The sequence below is a fragment of the Orcinus orca genome, chromosome 17 (assembly GCF_937001465.1).
Source record: "Orcinus orca chromosome 17, mOrcOrc1.1, whole genome shotgun sequence".
NCBI classification, from domain to species: domain Eukaryota; kingdom Metazoa; phylum Chordata; class Mammalia; order Artiodactyla; family Delphinidae; genus Orcinus; species Orcinus orca.
The window spans coordinates 7,583,440-7,603,009 of NC_064575.1; the positions used below are offsets into that span (position 1 = coordinate 7,583,440).

At 36.2% G+C, this 19,570-nt stretch overlaps 1 protein-coding gene across 2 annotated transcripts in view; it reads left to right on the forward strand.

The window, feature by feature from the left end:
* The window catches only part of RAB2A (RAB2A, member RAS oncogene family), a 74,253-nt gene that overhangs the window by 39,090 nt on the left and 15,593 nt on the right, over positions 1-19,570 (forward strand). For both annotated transcript variants that reach the window (XM_033437611.1, XM_004274984.4), the window contains 3 exons: positions 4,650-4,732; positions 5,166-5,258; positions 9,608-9,719. In XM_033437611.1, the coding sequence (XP_033293502.1) occupies positions 4,650-4,732; positions 5,166-5,258; positions 9,608-9,719 (288 nt within the window). The remainder of the gene's footprint in view (positions 1-4,649; positions 4,733-5,165; positions 5,259-9,607; positions 9,720-19,570) is intronic.

Here is a 19,570-nt window from a genome sequence, read left to right on the forward strand (position 1 = left end):
AACCTTTATTTCTCTTACCAGAATCTACTTTAATTTCTGTATGAAACTCCTTTAAAAGACCTAGAATTAAATTGTCCCAGTTGACTTTTTCTCCATCCTTGCTGTGGTCACTGAGGCAGCCTAAAAATTACTGTGATTCTTACTAATCTTGCTGTCGTCCCAACCAGAAGTCTTGCTCTTGTGTGTAGATTTGAAAATCTTTTTCCTCGATGACAGCAGTTCCTTGATCACAGGTCTAGATTTTTAAGTTGAGTCTGTTTAGTAAACTACCTGAGATTCCATGCTTGAGCACTGGACAACTTATTTGGCTACTTAGAAATCCTTTTTTTCTTTCTGGCTCTTGGCTGTATTCTGTGTAGCTGGAGTTGTTAGATAAATGACTAACAATGAAAGTAAGAGGTATTACTGTAATATTGATTCTCACAAATCTTAATTTTCTAACTTCATTGGCTGTTTGGGATCAATCAAGATAACATATTTGAGTGTCCACTATAAATATACTTCAGTGTTCTGAGTTAGGCTCTCCCTCAAGGAGAACTAAGGAGGAAAAAAGATAAGCATTTGAGCAGTGTGTTCATTTTATCTAATCAATAGTATTAGAACCAAATGATCACATGAAATTGCTTTTGGATTTGTGAGGAGAAAAGGATAAGTATAGGCTGTGGTAGGCAAGCTTCCTAGCTTTGTGAGAAGATTAGGGGGCTTGAACTGGTCCTCAAAGGGAATAGAAATTGGATAAATAGAGGAGAAAGATTTTCAGGCAAAGACTTAAACAGAGGCACAAAAGCAGGAATATTCAGAATATGGGCAGAATACCAGTAAGAAAAAAAATGGCTGTATGAACAAGACTTTTATTGAATAATAATATAAAATTCTAGAGAACCAAATAGAGATCAGATTCCCAAGAGCTTAGGACTTACATTCAGGGTAGAGATTTTTTTTAACAGTAGCTTGATATGTGTGAAGTTGTATATTATGGAGATAACAGAAGAGGAGGAGTTAAGTTGCCAGACTGGTTACTACAAAAATTGTTTCAAAGAAAGACTTAGGCACTCGGAGAAGCCAATTTGGGGGAATCTTTATCTGGCAATTGGAGGTCAATTTTAAAGGTATTGGGGCAAAGAATCAAGTTTATTTAATTTAACAATCCTCACATGAAAAATGGAGGGCTACAAGGCTTCTTTTTCACACGTGTTCTGTGGCTCTAATTTTAGTAGTAAGTGTCCTCAAAATGAACATGCCTGTTATCTCCCGAGGCGGACTTTTCTGTACTGCTTTTTTGCATATCTGGTATCTTGCTGATTTTTTTTTTTTACCCAGAAATCACAGAGCTGTATTGTGAGTTGGCAGCTCATGGTCTACTCTGGCTGTCCCAACCAGGTTTTTCTGGTGCTGTTCACTTAGTTCCTGTCTCATGAAATGCATTTTCCTTTATACCCTTAGCTGCTGTTAGGAGTCCCCCTTTTTTTTTTTTTTAAATCCTGGGCACAAATTTTATTTTATTTTGTTTATTTTTTATAAATTTATTTATTTAGTTTTGGCTGCATTGGGTCTTTGTTGCTGCGTGCGGGCTTTCTCTAGTTGTGGCGAGCGGGGGCTACCCTTCGTTGTGGTGCACGGACTTCTCACTGCAGTGGCTTCTCTTGTTGGGAGCACGGGCTCTAGGCACGTGGGCTTCAGTAGTTGTGGCACGCGGGCTCAGTAGTTGTGGCTCGTGGGCTCTAGAGCTCAGGCTCAGCAGTTGCGGCGCACGGGCTTAGTTGCTCCGCGGCACATGGGATCTTCCCGGACCAGGGCTCGAACCCGTGTCCCCTGCATTGGCAGGCGGATTCTTAACCACTGTGCCACCAGGGAAGTCCCAGGCGTCCCTTTCTTTTGATACAAAGAATTCTATATCCTGTTCAGTTCCAAGTTCTAAAATTTCTTTAAGCCAGCATCTTATAGTGAAGAGGATCAAAAACATCTATATGCCCTAAGTTGACGTTCTTTTTCATTTAAAACAATATCAGTCGATCACAGTTTGAATAGGTTTATATTAAAATGCTTCTTAAAAATAGATTGCTTTAATGTGATCAAGATAACCATTGGGCTAGCTTTCTGCAGTTAGTTGTTTAACAGTTTGTTTATAGCTGGAGAAGCTGTTATAAAACATGTTATCGGGCAAGACTTATGTTAAGGCTACCAGCACCACTGACAGAGACTAGGCCAGAGTGTGGGGTGTTGTCCCGACAAGCCAGGTCTCCAGATTTTGGAAACTGTTCTGAACACTGATCTTCGCTTATTACACAGTGATCCTAAATTTCAAGGTGCACAGTTACCTTCACAGCCCTCACTTGGAATGTTTCATTTTTTATTTGCTGGAGTTTTTGATTTTGTAATGATGGGCAAAATCCATCCAGATTCAGTGGATTCAGTATAAACTGATGCCTTATATACATTATTTCCATATTGCAACATGTTTGTTCTTTGTAAAACAGTTCAGGAGGAATGGGAATGGTATATAGATATGTGCTTTTCCTAAACTTTTTCCCTTTCACTATTTCTTATCTAGACTGGAAACACTGAAGTTTTAGATCTTATAATTCTTCTATAAGATCTATAGCAGTGTACAGTTAACCCTTGAACAACATGGGTTAGGGTTGCCAACTCCCACACAGTCGAAAATCTGGGTCTAATTTATAGTTGGTCCTTCCTATCTGTGGTTCTTCCTATCCGCAGTTCTTCTGTGTCCGTGGATTCAACCAGCCTCAGGTTGTGTAGTACTGTATTGTTTGCCATGGAAAAAAACTCCACATGTAAGTGGACCCACACAGTTCAAAACGGTGTTGTTCAAGGGTCAACTGTATTCATTTTAACTCCTCCCACAAAAGGTCCCACCAAGACTGATTTAAAGAACTTTTACCATTGCTCATTGTTTAGGCTTGGGAGATACAAGAGCCTAAGCTTGATTTTCATTTTGAACTAATATTTATCTTTTTCTGTATTGTTTACCACATGATCCTTCCTTGGTATATATAATTCACACTGTTCTAGTCCTTAATTTTCCCATGCTAAGCAGTTAAAGAAGAAATTCCCATAATGCTTGAGTTTTGAACTTGGATTTGAAAGGATTTTTTGGGAAAGATGTGTCTCAATAAAAATGACTAATTAATTTCATGCTTCCAGCTAGTATCATCTAGTGTTTTAACCTCAAACTCTGTGAAAGGAGTTGGCTATTTTTACAGCCCTTTTATGTGATGGCTTTCTCAGTATCTAATTTATCATAAGACATTATTCTAAGTGCCAGAAATGCTTTCGGGTTACCAAAAGAAGGTCTAATCTTTAGTTTCCACTTGGGAGAAGTTATTTTTACTGAATCTTAGTATGTCAGGACTTACTGATGTCCACTCATTTAGGTGGGATGGAGTAATGACCATTTTGTGCATTTGACTGAGACATTAGAATTCATTCTTTCACTCAGCAGGCTTTCTCTGCATGCCTGATGTGTGCCAGACCCAGTGCTAGGCACTGGGGCTGGGGGACAGGAGTGTAGTGGGATGGCAACAAGAATTACAGCATTGAGTATCAGTGTTAGCACAGGGCAGAACCTGACTGTCCATGTGCATTCTGAGGGTGGGAAGGGCTTAATATTTACACTTGGAGATCAGAACTCAGAATATGGAAACGTGAGTATTTTTCAAGGACTTAGTAGATTTTGAATACAAAAATTGTGAACACTGGCTTTGTTTACTTAATTTACATACTTATTTTTTCTCAAAGGTAGAAATTAAGTGATTAAAAATGAAAAAGTGTTTTTGATAAGAACTGTCTCAATTTTAAACTCAGAGGCAAAAGGCATATCCCACACCAGCCTTTCTTAAGAAGCAGAACATTAGTGCCACTGGTAGAAGGGAAAGTAACTAATTTTGCATTATCTCTGAAGTCTGTTTTCACAAGTGGATATAAAGATGACTTTTTGTCCTGTTGCCTTTTGACAAGCATTTTATATCAAATAACAGAGGAAATTGATTAAGTGTAGAGAAAAAAATTTCATAAATTCAGAACCATTTTCTGTTTTTCATAATAAAATGATTGCTCAAAGAATTCCATCTGATGACTGTTGAAAGCTCACTGCAGTTTATGATATAACTGATAAAATCTGCATCCTTGGCCTTCCAACAACCTTTACACCAGCAGATGGTGGGCGTAAAGATGTCATTCATCATTTATTTACAATGGACTTTATTTATTCTAGTGTCAACAGCTGCCCCAGGGAGTGGGTTATTGAATTCAAATGTGAGGCTCTGGGTTATTTGCTTCCTTTCAAATTTGTCTTCAGAGCTTAGTTGCTAGGAGTCCATTCTGTGCTCTAATAATGATTCATGTATTGTGAAGCCATTCAGTAAATTGGGTTGTCAGGGATTGCCAAAAAAGGTTTAGAGGTCTTGTTTTGGGGGGTGGGGGGTTGTGGATTGCATGTGTGTCTGGTTGACTTGAGCAGTAGTAGTATAGTATTATGTGACTTTTTCCTAAGACTGGTGAAGTTAGGATTTCTTCTTTTCCTTTATGCACTCATTCCCTACCTGTCCATATTCTACATATGAATAATAAGAAAATGTAGAGGACAGTTTGTTGAAGGAAACTATCAACCTTTTCTTCTCTCCTCACAGGCAGGGCAAGAGTCCTTTCGTTCCATCACAAGGTCATATTACAGAGGTGCAGCAGGGGCTTTGCTAGTGTATGATATTACAAGGTGAGAACGTGGAAATTTTTTGGTTCAGTGGTCAGTGCAGAGAATCTTTCTAAATAAATATGATTATCAGTAATAAAAGTATAGCTTTGCCTTTATGTCCTGGCTATCTGCCTTTAAAACTTATGTATCTTGAATTAACTTTAAATTTACTACAGAAATCTGTAACTAAGTTATTCTCTTATATTAATAAGCACCCCAAGTTGATCGATTTAGTAATGATATTTATACATTGGAATTTCCTAAAGTGAGGTTACATTTAATTTCTAAACTGAACTATAGTCAGTGAGCTCTGACTCCAGATACTGTACTTAAAATCTGTTTCCTACTTGGACATGGCTAAAAATAATTATCTTTAATGGAATGTATACTGTTCATTGTACACCACTAGGGGAAATACTTTGAAAACAGTAATCAAATTATCATTTATGTTTAGAAGAGACACATTCAACCACTTGACAACCTGGTTAGAAGATGCCCGCCAGCATTCCAATTCCAACATGGTCATTATGCTTATTGGAAATAAAAGGTAAAAAGACTCTTTTAAAGCTTTTTTACATAATGATGAAGACTGGATAGCTGTTATATGGTAACTGTTTATGTGGTAACTGTTAAAGTGCCTGTCTCTTGTACATTGTGCAAAATATAAGTTATTGATTTCTTAAATTATAAAAATTTCAAGATACTAAGATGTTTCTTTTGTTTTTTTAAATGCATATAATAAGCTTTATTGGAAATTATTATTTGAAATAGTTTTTGTTGGAAGCTATACTTTAAAGAATACTCTTAAGTAGTTTTATCTGATTAGTAATTTAAAATAAAACCCACTGATATGTTTGGTGGTTAGGTCACTGTTCAGTATTATCAAAAATACTTGGCAGTGTAAATAAGGATCTGTGCAGAACTCAGAAAAATATTTTTTTCCCTTCTTCATGACTTAATGTGTATTATATGACTTAATATAATACATAGATTAATCAGGTGTATTTCTACTTAAAGGCCTGAAACACTTTTAATATTGTTTAGTAGATATCACGTTAGTACTTTTAAGCTTACCTTTAAGACTTACATATTAGTGTCGTGCTCATGTTGTTTTTTCAATCTTATTTTACTTTATATATCTAGGGATCATTATTTGCAGTGAATGTCCTTGTGCTCTACATTTAAAATGATAGTACATGGGAAAACAGTTTCTTGACCATAGTTTCTATAAACTTTCAAGAGTGTAGGAAAGTTTTCATTAGTTTAGTAGAAAATTACAGTGGTAACAATTAAAACTAGTATTTTTATATTTATTTATTTACTTATTTATGGCTGCATTGGGTCTTTGTTGCTACCTGACGGCTTTCTCTAGTTGCGGCTGGCAGGGGCTACTCTTCATTGCGGTGTGCAGGCTTCTCATTGCCATGGCTTCTCTTGTTGCAGAGCACGGGCTCTAGGCATGAGGGCTTCAGTAGTTGTGGCACGAGGGCTCAGTAGTTGTGGCTTGTAGACTCTAGAGTGCAGGCTCAGTAGTTGTGGCTCATGGGCTTAGTTGCTCTGCGGCATGTGGGATCTTCCCGGACCAGGGCTCAAACCCGTGTCCCCTGCATTGGCAGGCAGATTCTTAACCACTGCAGCACCAGGAAAGTCCTGTCAATTAATTCTTTTGACAAAGATGCCAAGGTTCAGTGGGGGAAGGGGTAATGTTTTCATCAAATGGTGCTGGAACAATTGAATAGCCATGTGCAAAAAAATTTACCTTAACCCTTACCTCACACCATATACAAAAATTAACTGGAAATGGATTACAGACCTAAATACAAGAGCTAAAAGTATAAAAAATATTCTAGAAGAAAGCATATAAAAGCTTAGGGATTCTGGTTTTGTCAAACATCACTTAAATAGGAAAGATTAACTTACCAAGTATTGGCAAGGATCTAAAGGAACTGAAACTCTCGCATTGCTGGTGGAAATGCAAAATGATACAACGATTTTGCAAAACAATTTGGTGGTTTCTTTAGAAAATAAACGTACATTGGTCATACCACCTAGCCACTTCACTTCTAGGTATTTACCCAAGAAAAACATGCTTTACACAAAAAATTATACACAGACTCTCATAGTGGCTTTATTTGCAATAGCACCAAACTGGAAACAACCCAAAATTCAATTGACAGGTGAATGGATAAATTGTGATACAGCCGTACAATGGAATACACTCAGCAATAAAGAGGAATGAGCTATTGATATATGCAGCAAAATGGATGAATCTCAAAATAATTATGCTGAGTGTGAAAAAAAAAGCAGACAAAAAAGAAAACATACTATATGATTCCATTAATATGAAGCCCCACAAAATGCAGACTATTCTCTAGTAGCAGAAAGCAGATCATTAGTTGACTAGGGTACAGGGGAAGGAAAGGATGGATTACAGTGGGGAATGAGGAAACTTTTGGGAGACTGATGGCTTCACCAGGTGTACATACGTGAAACTCATCAAATTTTATATTAAATGTGCAGTTTTTTATGTCAATTATATTGCAGTAAAACTGTAAAAAAAGTAATATAACAAATAAATATTATACTGCATAGATTAGATTTTTTTAAGTGTTATTTTAATTGAGGTTTGCTGTTAAGAGAACATACAGTTGTCCTTCCACATCCATGGGGGATTGGATTCCCCACAGATATCAAAATCCTTTTAAGCATAAGGCTATTGGAGGGAAGCTTTAGTCTTTGTAATATGGGAGTATTCATACTACCATTCAATGATAATGTGTGAAATAGTAAGAGAATATTTGAAGAATAAAGAGAATTTTCATAGTTTTGTCTTGCCGGTGTTTTCCTTGTGTCTGAAACAAGGTGGCCGGCAGCTTACTGGTGGCTTAAATTTGGTTGCTGCCCATAGTTCAGTTGTGAAAAGAAAGAGCAAAGTATAGTATGTACAGAAGATGTTTCTGATGATTGTAGATGGGTAGCTCTTATCCTTAGGATACAGTAGGTGTGGAAAGACATTTTAGGGAAGAAACTAGGAGAAGGGAAGAAAGAATGTATGGCATGCAAAGAGTGAATGGAAACGAGCAGAGATAAATGAGGGGATTATTATTAGATGAGGTGAATTGGGGTAGACATGGAAACAGGGAATAAACAATTTTTGAGTTAGGTGAATTAAGCAGTAGGGAGCCAGTGGAGGGGTTTGAGAAAGACAGTGACCTAGTCAGAATGACAGATATGATATGGATTTTTCTTAACTGTGGCATTTGATATTGGTTATACAAGAAATAGGATGCAGAGTCTGCAAGGATGAAAGTTTTTAATAGTCAAGGGATTAGAATACCCTAAACAAAAAAGCATAAATTAAGAGAATGGTTTAGGAAAGAAAGATATTTAAGTAGTAAAAGCAATTTAAATGGGATTAATGGAGTGAAAAGTCAAAGACAACAATATGATTTTACACCTGGAAAACTGAGGAAACGAAGAGTGATAAAACAGAAATACAGAATACTGAAGTGCCGCTTTCTTTTTTTCAAACCATCCCTTAAATGTACACATCCTTAACCCTCTTTGTTAAGATAACATTTGCAAATGCAGGCATCATCAGCGATACTGGTAGGGGAAAACTGGGAGTAACTTTAAATATCTCCAAATAAGGGATTGTTTAAATAAAATGTGGCATATGCATAAAATGGGATAAAGGGCAGTTAAGGGAAAGTATTTTCTTGAAGATTTTGTGTACTTCAAAGCTAATTTTCCTTTAAGAATGATTGTCAGATAAGGGGACTGAATTTCAGGAGCACGTTACCATGTCACTGTTGCTAGTGTCCCCCCCACCCCCCCCACCCCCGCGCCGCCATTTTTTACACCTACTAGAATATAAGCTCCACCTGGAGGCAGGGGGTTGGTACTATGTCTGTTTTGTTGAGTGGTCTGTCCCCAGATCCAGGATAGGGCTTGGCACACAGGAAGCCCCCAGAGTATAGTTGGATAAATTATCCTCGTCCAGTCATGCTATGATATGTGCAAACTGAGTTTGCCTGCTTTTTATGTTCTCGTTTTACCACTAGTATTTCATAGCACAGTCAACTTGTAACTATTGATTTTATTTCTCAACAGAAAAGAAATCTGATACAAATCTGTCAAAATAATATGTGTCAAGGCTAGATGGAAGTACACGGATATTATATTTTTCTCCATCCTTTTCTGGGCACATAAATTTGTAATAGTAAAGTTTAAATGTGTTTACAATAAAACACACTTGAAGAGGAGACTTCTACTTTTTACCCCTACCTTAACTAATACAATTTCAGTATGATAAAAATGAATACCATACTTTTGTCCAAAATTTCTAACTTAGACTTTTGTTTCTCTCTCTCTTCTTCCATTAACAGTTCTATTGGGAATTAACTGGGATTAAAAATTAATTAATGTTTCTAAACTGCTTTGAATTTTATTAAGCAGTTTCCTATAGTTTCTGAAAATTGTGTGACTTATTTTTATCACATTCATAGAAACTCAGTCTGGCTAAAGGATAAGGGGACTAGTGTAATTTTGCTCTCTCAAATTATTATGTTGAGTAAGATGGTTCCCTTCTTTGGGAACCCACTGTAACTGAAAGGTAGGGTTGTGGCTAGATGTTCCCTTTGGGTTTCTCTAGTTTTAGCATTCTAGGGCTCTAACTTAGAATCTTTCTTTAGTTGGATTGTTAGTTCTTTGAAGCTAAGCAGTGTGCTCTTTTTGACTCTCATAATACACTGAATAATGAAGTTGATTATTGTGTGTCAAAAATTAATTGCAAGAATGGTCAGCACAACTTTGAATCTTATGGTACAGTTTCCACAGATGTCTCTAATTGTACTATGTTGGTTGATAACTTGGTCCTTTCTTCCCTGTGTTTAGTGATTTAGAATCTAGAAGAGAAGTAAAAAAAGAAGAAGGTGAAGCTTTTGCACGAGAACATGGACTTATCTTCATGGAAACTTCGGCTAAGACTGCTTCTAATGTAGAAGAGGTAAGTAAGAGGCCTTTTTAAAATGTTTTATCTTCTTAATAGAAACTTTTTATATACCTTAATATTCATTTGTTGATTATCCCCTGTAAGCTTTTTAGTCACAGATAGTCCTTGAAGCTTGTAAAGTAGAAAATTTCTTTCCTTTGAAATGCCTTGTAATGTTCATCTTATATCAGGCTCTTCAATTATATTCTGAGCCTTCACTTGAAGCCAAAATGCTTTCACAGATCTTTGTATATACTTTCCTTAAAATCATTTTTATGTTTCTTGAGAGGGAAAAAAAAGAACACTAACAAAATTTGGAAATGTTTCAAGACACTAAACATTTGTAGCTATTTGTATCCACTTCTGCTTAAGTAGGGAAAGTATTATATTATTGCAATGTAACATTATACAAAGCATGGGAATTCTGACATAATTAATAAATAAAGTTTGTAGTATCAGTTATTTCCATTGATCAACCTGAACTATGGAAGTTTTGTGAACACACCATGTTCTTCTGTGCTTTGTGTATGTGGATATGGTATTTATTTATTATACATACAGGAATAGACAGTTAATCCTCTCTTAGGTAAATGTATTACTACACTCTATTTCATAAAAAGCAGAAATGAGAATAAGAAAATATGTAGTTTGCCCAGAGTAATGCTGGAGTTTCCACCTTCTGGGTAAGCATCTTAAGAGCAGCGGCAGAAGGGGATTCTAGAAAACAAATGATTGGAGAAGCACTTGTCCTAAGGATAGCAGAGGATGGGGTCATAGGCCACAGCTAGCACTGTGCCTTCAACATAGTGAACAATGAGTAAATACTTATTAGGAATAATACTCGGAGCATGTCTGATTAACCGTTGAACCCAAAAATTGACTACGGTAGTTCAACAGCATTGGTATTTTCACTGAAGAATTCTTAGGTAAGATATTATACTCATCTATACTTGATGAGGTGCTCTGTGATTGTCCTTAATACTCTTCTTACAGGCTCCAACGAATGCTTTACCTGTGTTGCAAATTAATTACATCTTGATAACATCCAAGAATAATGTTTTACTTCACCCAGCAAACCCAGAGAGAAATCCATTCTGTTCTCTTGTTTGACTTAAAATAGACATATAAAGCTGCCTGTTTCCATGAAGCACTCCTTTATTAGAGGTGTTGGATTTGAAACTGTAAGGGCCAACGTGTTATGGGAGTTTCAAGACATCTGAAACATATCCTTACTGATAATTAACAATGGATTTTCTTGTTGATTTTGCGAACCTTAAAGCCAGAATTGTCTGTATTTTATGAAAGAAGCATACTGTGAAGTTAGATGACAAGGCAGCCACTACCGGAAAGTAATTCTAAATTTCTAGTTTTGACTCTAATGCCTTTGTGTTCATTTTTCTTATTTTTAACAAGTAACAGTAGGTGTTTATGTGTAAGTAGCAAATTACTATTGGCAGTTTGGCTGAACATTTAAATAAAATGTATTTCATTAATGTTTTGGCAGCATTTATTACAAAAATTCTGTATCCTTGGTTAATAATAAAAATAATTGTTTAAATTTGATCAGGCGGGAATTTCCCATACTCATGAGAGAGCAGTACTTTACTTAATCATGTAAATTAATTTGCCTCTCAGAAGCCAAGAATATTAAGAAATAATCTTTTTTTTTTAACTTTATTTATTTACTTTTGGCTGCCTTGGGTCTTCATTGCTGCGCACGTGCTTTCTCTAGTTGCGGCGAGCAGGGGCTACCCTTTGTCGTGGTGTGTGGGCTTCTCATTGCGGTGGCTTCTCTTGTGGCAGAGCACGGGCTGTAGGCGCACGGGCTTCAGTAGTTGTGGCACGTGGGCTCAGTAGTTGTGGCTCACGGGTTCTAGAGTGCAAGCTCAGTAGTTGTGGCTCGCGGGTTCTAGAGCGCAGGCTCAGTAGTTGTGGCGCACAAGCTTAGTTGCTCCGCGGCATATGGGATCTTCCCGGACCAAGGCTTGAACCCATGTCCCCTGCATTAGCGGGCAGATTCTTAACCACTGCGCCACCAGGGAAGTCCAGACAGAAAGCTTTTAGAGAAAATATTCTACTACAGCCAAACATCACAAAGGAAATTATGGTACTACTTCCACCATCGGCTGGCTATAATGAGGTTTTTCCACGCTCATTTCCCTGTAGGAGTTGTGTCAGAGGAAGCCAGCTAAAGCATAGGTTTAAATAAGATCCCAAGTCTCATAACACAGTACCCAAAATGTCCAAGTTCCAGTAGAAACTCACCATACCTAGAAGTAGGAAGACCTGAAACAGAATGAAAAAAAAAATCAATAGATGCCAACAGCAAGATGACAGAGATGTTAGAATTATCTGACAAAGATTGTTTAGGCAACCATCATAAAAATGCCTCAACATGCATGCATGTTTGAAACATGTTTGAAATAACATGCATGCATGCTTGAAACAAATGAAGAATAGTCTCAGCAAAATAACTACAAGATAAAAAGAAGAACAAGGTAGAAATTTTAGAACTGAAAAATATAACAACAAATGTAAAACTCAGTGGATGGAGTCAACAACAGAATGATGGGGACAGAGGAGAGAAATAGTGAACTGGATGGTAGAACAATAGAAACTACTCAGTTTAAACTACAGAGAGAAATAGAGTAGAAAAAAATGAACAGTGCCTCAGGAATCTGTGGGGCTATAATAAAAGCTCTAACATTGTATTATCAGACTCCTAGAAGGAGAGAAGAAAGAAGATGGCTCTGAAAAAGTACTCAAAGGAGTAATGACTGAAAACTTCCCAAATGTGGCAGAAGATATAAACCTACAGATTCAAGAATCTGAGGCAGCTCCAAACAGGATAAACCTTAAAAATCCACACCAAGACAAACTTCTGTCCATAGGCAAATCTCTGAAAGCTAAAGACAAAGAAAAAATCCTGAAAGCAGTGAAAAACAATTGTTGAAAAACAATTCCTTACTAACTGGAATGACAGCAGAAGTCTGTCAGAAACCATGGAGGCCGGAAGGAAATAGCACATTTTTCAAGAGCTGAAAAAAAAACTTTCAGTCCACAATACTAGAACCAACAAAAATATCTCAGGAGTGAAGGGAAATCAAGACATTCTCAGATGAAAGAAAAGCAAGAATTTATCAGTAGCAGATCCACCATAAACGGATGGCTAAAGAAATTATCTAACAAATGAAATGATAAAAGAAAGAACCTTTTAAGAGGGAACACCAGTAACCAGAAGTATGAATAATCACAATAGACTTATTTCTTAAAACTTTTAAGTCTTGTAAATTACATTTGACAATTGAAGCAAAACTCTAATGTCTGATGTGGTTTTCAGTGTACATATAGGAAATAAAACCACACTGAAGAAAGGGACATCAAGGGATGTACGGTTTTTATACTTCACCTGACTTGGTAAAATGACAACACTAGCAGACTGTGATAAGGTTTTATTTATGTATGTATGTATGTATGTATGTATAATGCAATACTCAGAGCAACTACTAAAAAATATACAAAGAGACACACTAAAAAACAGTAGATAAATCAATGTAGAATGCTAAAAAGTGTTCAGTTAACCCTCAGAAAGGCAGGAAAAAGAAAAAAATTAGCAAACAAAAATAAAGTGGCATACTTAAACCCTCACATAGCAATAATTACCTGGAATATAAATGATTTAAATACACCAATCAAAAGAGCTTGGCAGAGAGGATTCAAAAATATGACCCATCTATATGGTGTCTACAGGAAACTGACTTCAAATATAATGATACAGGCGGTTTGAAAATAAAATGATGGGAAAATACATATGACACAAACACTAATCAAAAGAAAGCATGAGTGGCTCTCTTAATACCAGATAAAGTTGACAGAGTGGGACATTATATGATAATAAAAGAAGAGTCCACCAGGGAGATAATAGCAATCCTAAATTTATGTGCACCAAACTACAGAGCTGCAAGATGTATGAAGCAAAAACCAGTAGAACCAATGGAATTAAACTAGAAATCAATCATCGTCTCCACCTATAATTATGGATTTGTTTCTCCTCTCAGTTCTTTTGGTTCTGATTATCAATAACAGGTAACTGGGAAATTCTTCAGAGACTTGGAAGCTAAACAGTACACTTCTACATAATGTGTGTGTCAAAGGGGAAGTCTCAAAGGAAATTTTAAAAATACATTGAACTGAATGAAAAGTAAAATACAACATCCCAGAATTTGTGGGAAACACATAATGCAGTGCAGAGAGGGAGGTTTATAGCATTAACCACGTTCGTTAGAAAAGGGAAAAGTCTCAGATCAAGAATCTTAGCTCCTACCTCAAGAACCCAAAGCAAATAGAAGGAAGAAAATAATAAAGATAAGAGCAGAAATCAGTGAAATCAAAAACAGGAAAACAATAGAGGAAATTTTTAAAGGCTGTTTTTTTTTAAGTAGATAATATAGCAAGACTGACAAAGAAGCAAAGAGAGAGAAGGTACAGATTACCAATATCAGGAACAAAACAGAAGTTATAACTATAGATCCTGCAGACATCAAAGGAATAATACATAAATATGGTAAATTAGATGAAATGGACAAAAAGAACACAAACTCAGCACAAACTACTACAGCTCTCCTAGTATGAAATAGAGTGTTTGAACAGCCCTATAACTATTAAGGAGATTGAATTAGTAATTTAAAAATGTTCCAAAAAGAAATATCTAGGTTCAGATGGTTTCACTGGAGGATTCTACCAAACATTTACAGAAAGAATGAACACCAATTCTACACTATCTTTTCCAGAAAATAGAAGAGGTAGAACATTTCCTTATTTATTTTAAGAAGCTAATATTGCCCTGATACCAAAACCAAAGGAAAAAAAAAAAGGGTACAGACTGATAACATTTATTAATATATGAAAAAAATTCTCAACAAAATATCAGCAAGTAGAATTTCAACAACATATGAAATCATATACATGTGCCTATGTAATACATACATCATGGCCAGAAGGAACTTATTCCAGGGATACAGAGCTGGTTCAGTATAATCTGCCATTTTAATAGGATAAAGAAGAAAAATCACATCATAGCAGTCAGTGCAGAAAATGCATGTGACAAAATCCAACACCAGCCGTGTTTAAAAACCCTCAAAAAAAAAAAAAAAGGAATTGAGGAGGACTTCCTCAGCTTGTTAAAGAGCATCTACAAAAAAACCTACAACTAACATTATACTTAGTGGTGAAAGGCTGAATGCTTTACCCCTTAGATCAGGAACAAAGCAAGGATACCTGTTCTCATGATATAAAGGCATGAAATAAAGGCACACAGCTCAAAAAGGAAGACATAAAACTGTTTATTTTGTGGATGACATGATTGTCTCTGTAGGAATCCCAAGGAATTTGCAAAATAAATAAACTAGAGCTAATAAGTGAGTTCAGCAAGTTTACAGGATTTTTACAAGACATATATAAAAAATCTACTGTATTTCTATATACTCACAATGAACACCAAAATTTAAAGTACAGTGCCATCTATAATCACACAAAAAGAAAATGAAATACCTAGGTATAAATCTAAAAATGACAGGTATAGGACATGTATGCTGAAAACTACAAAATGCTGATGAAAGAAAGTAAAGAAGATCTAAATAAATGGAGAGACATACACTGTGTTCATTGTTTGGAATTCTCAACCTAGTAAAGATGTCACTTTTTCGTAAATTGATATACAGGTTTAACCCAACTCTTACCAAACAAAATTCCAGTAGGATTTTTTTGTAGATAATCTGACAATATTATTATAAAATACATACTGAAAGGCAAAGGAGCTAGAATAACTAAAACAACTTTGAAAAAGAATAAAGTAGGAAGAATCACTCTATTTGATTTCAAGTCTTAACGTAGCTGTAGTTGTCAAGACTGTGTGATATTGGTGAAGGGAGAGAAACATCAGTGGAACCAAATAGAGAACCCACAAATATGCCCAACTGCAGAGCACAGTCTCCGGACACGCAGGCTCAGCGGCCATGGCTCACGGGCCCAGCCGCTCCACGGCATGTGGGATCTTCCCGGACCGGGGCACGAACCCGTGTCCCCTGCATCGGCAGGCGGACTCTCAACCACTGCGCCACCAGGGAAGCCCCCAACTGCTTTTTAACAAAGGTGCAAAAACAATTCACAGGGTAAAATAGCCATTTCAACAAATGGTGCTGTAGCAATTGGACATCCATAAGCAAAAAAAAAAAGAAAGGACCTAAGTCTCACAACCTTATACAAAAACTAACTCAAAACTGATCACAGAATTAAATGTAAAATGTTCTACCTATTTATCTTTTATGGAAAAAAACAGGAGAAAATCTTTTGGTTCTAGCAGTAGGCATGCTTGTCCCTAAAAGCATGATCCATAAAAGGAAAAACTGATAAATTAGTCTTTAAAAACTTTTGTTCTATGAATAAGCCTGGTAAGAGGATGAAAAGACAACCTACAGACTGGGAGAAAGTATTTACAAACCAAATATCCGACAAAGGACCGCTAGTATCTAAAATAAAGAACTCTTGAAACTCAATAGTAAAGAAAACAGATAGTCCAATTAGAAGATGGTCAGAAGACATGACCAGACATTTCATAAAAGAGCATATATAAATGGCAGATAAGTACTTGAAAAGATATTCAGCATCACTAGCTATTAGAGAAATGCAAATTAAGACCTCTATGAGGTATCACTACACACTAAAATGAAACATAGTGACAACACCAAATGCTAGCAAGCATGTGGAGAAACTAGGTCATTCGTGCATTGCTGGTGGGAATGTTAAAGTGATGTAGCCACTTTAGAAAACAGTTCGGCAGTTTCTTTAAAAGCTGAGTGTGCATCTGTCATATGACGTAGCAATTGCACCCCTGGGCATTTATCCGAGAGAATTGAAGACGTATGTTCACACAGAAACCCATACACAGATGTTCATAGCAGCTTTATTCATGATAACCAAACACTGGAAACAACCCAGATGTCCTTCAGCGGATGAATAGTTAGACAAAGTGTATAGTACATCCACATCATGGAATAGTACTCAGCATTAAAAAAGAACGAACTGTTGTGACATGCAGCAACCTGGATGAATCTCCAGGAAAGTATGCTTAATGAGTAAAGTCAGTCCCAAAAGGTTGCACATTGTGTGATTCCATTTATATGACTTGGTTGAAATGACAAAATTCGAGAAATGGAGAACAGATTAGTCATTGCCAGTGTTAAGCCAGGGTGTCAGGGTGGAAGAGGAGGTGGTATGGTTATAAAAAGACAGCGTGAGGGATCCCTGAAAACGGAAGTGTTCTGTATCCCTTTTCATTATTTTGGTTGTATGTTCCCAGGATACCACCACTGAGGGAAACGAGGTGAAAGTCATACAGGATATCTCCGTATTATCTTACACCTGCACGTCAGTCTGTAATTATCTCAGAAAGTTTGATCAAAACATAATAGTAATAACCACATACAAGCAACTTTAATTAAATTTAACCTGTTCTTTAAGATCACAATGGCAATTTAAAAAATAAAAATTAAGGATTACGAAACCTCACAACTGTAATGAAATACTAATGTGAGAATATGGAATATAATTATAAAGGCTTAAGTGATTTTTTTTTAATTCATGAAGACCCCAGGATTTCTTTTTCAAATTATTGTCATTATTTGTTAAGTATGGCTCTTTCATGAGTCTGTCACATTCTTACACAGCAAATTTTTATACAACCAGTTCCCTCCATGCTAAATGTTGTATGTTTAGCATATGCCTAACAAATAATAGAGTTACTGTTGTGATTTTTATTATGCATAGACTTCCTTCATACTATTTCTCAGAAGAAGCAGAACATGAAATTACACTAATATTCATAAAAAAGACAGCTAGGCTATATGGAATAAAAAACACCTGGTTGGAAGATAATCATGAGTTGTACAAAGTAACTAAAGGAAGAATGCCAAAAATGGGCTAAATATTAGATGTTTTGAACTAGTATTTTTTTTTTGAAAAAGAGTTCATTGATGACCTCTATGCATGTCAGACTTTAAAATAATTAAGTTCATCATTAAGTAAAGAGCATTTATATGACAGTACACATTTATCCTTTTTTTTTTTTACATCCCCTGTATTAAAAGCATTTTGGTAGCCTCACAGTAAGATTGATGGAGCTGCTATTTTAAATCAGTTTAAATAGTGTCACCATTTTTAAAAGTAAACCTACATATGCATCATCTAGCTTCAGAAGTTACCACCATTTTGACATTTTGATGATACTATTTTATTATGTGCCCTGTTTTTAAGCAAATTCCAGAAATATTGTACCTACAAATTTCAGTAGCAGTAATTTAAAAAAAAATATGTCCATCATACCATTATTATACCTAACAAACTTAGCAGTAATTCCTTAATAATATCTGATATCAAGTCTGAATAACATGCCCCCCCCTTTTTTTTTTTTCATTCAGCAATTGATGTTGGAAAACAGGTACTTAGTTTCTTTCTTCGAGGTCAGGGAAGACTAACAAAACCTGTTCTTTCTACTTTGAAAAGGGAAGGAAGGAGAACTAAGCCAGCATCTGTCAGACACCCTCCTTGTTACAGCAGTCAGCACCGGCTCCTGCAGCAGGAGAGCTGAGGCCTCAGTGGGAAACTATTCAGCTCATAAAATTACAGTATACGCTCTCTGGGATTTAAGCAAGAGTTAGCCTGCTAGAATTAGATCCAAAGAGGAATCATCCTGAAAACAAGCAATAAATACATTAGTTTTACAGGGTCTTTAGATTCTTGATCAGTTAGTGACTTAGACTTGGGGTTGGAGAAAATAATAATTCATTTCAAAGATGTTTGTTCTAAGTGCTATACCTTTTGTTTTTGCTTTCTAAGGACTTGGATTTGCCTAATTATGCCATCCTCCATGGGGGAGGCCATTTAGCACAGTGGGTAGAAACTTGGGCTGTGGGCTCAGACAGGAGTTTATCCTCAGCTTACTGCCTGAACTTGAGGACCCTCTGGGAGAGCTGATCATGTGAGGAGTTAAAAAAGTAAGGCAGGTATCCTGAGTGCATCCTGGTCAGCTAGTAAGAGCGGTGGTCGGTGTTTGGGCAGCTCACAGGTCAGTGTCCTCTTCTGTATAATCTTTAAAAAGTACTTGATTCCTAGCCAATCCTTGGCTCTCATGTGTAGAGAAGTTAGAGAACTCCGGTATTAAAGAAAAAAACTTTCTTAAAAGCCATTTTTAAATATAAATTATTTAAACATAATTATGTTTAAAGATAGAATGATTTATACAAATGCCAGTGTCCTGATTATGGACCGTCTGACTAAGGGTTCTTTTTAGAAATTTAAAACTATGTGATCATTCATTAAGATTAAGCCTAACTGGTACCTTGATGATTCCTTTCAGTTTAGAACTAGACCTGTTTCCTTTTCCTGTTGTGCTGTGGTCTATCTTTATATTTTAACCAAGGTCCAGTTACCTAATGCAAGTCGAGACCATGAAGTTTACTCTTGTATTTCCCTGTAAGCAATTGGACAATTTGCAGCATAAGATAGCACCATTTTTCCAGCATTTGTTGCATTGTTGCTGGAAATAGGTTTACTGTTAATCTCTGGATGTACTGATTCACTCAGCATAATGATTTCGTCCACGAAGGATCTGTTGAGGGGAAGGATCAAAGTGGTATTAGAGAAAAATGCACAGGATAGCTGTCCACAAAAAAATTACCGAGTCCAAAATGTCAGTAACACTGAGCTAAAATAACAGGATATAATTAAAATCAATGAAGTGAAGCACGAACAACTTAGCATAATACATGAATCCTCTTTATTCATTTAGTAGTAGGTAGGATGGTGTATAT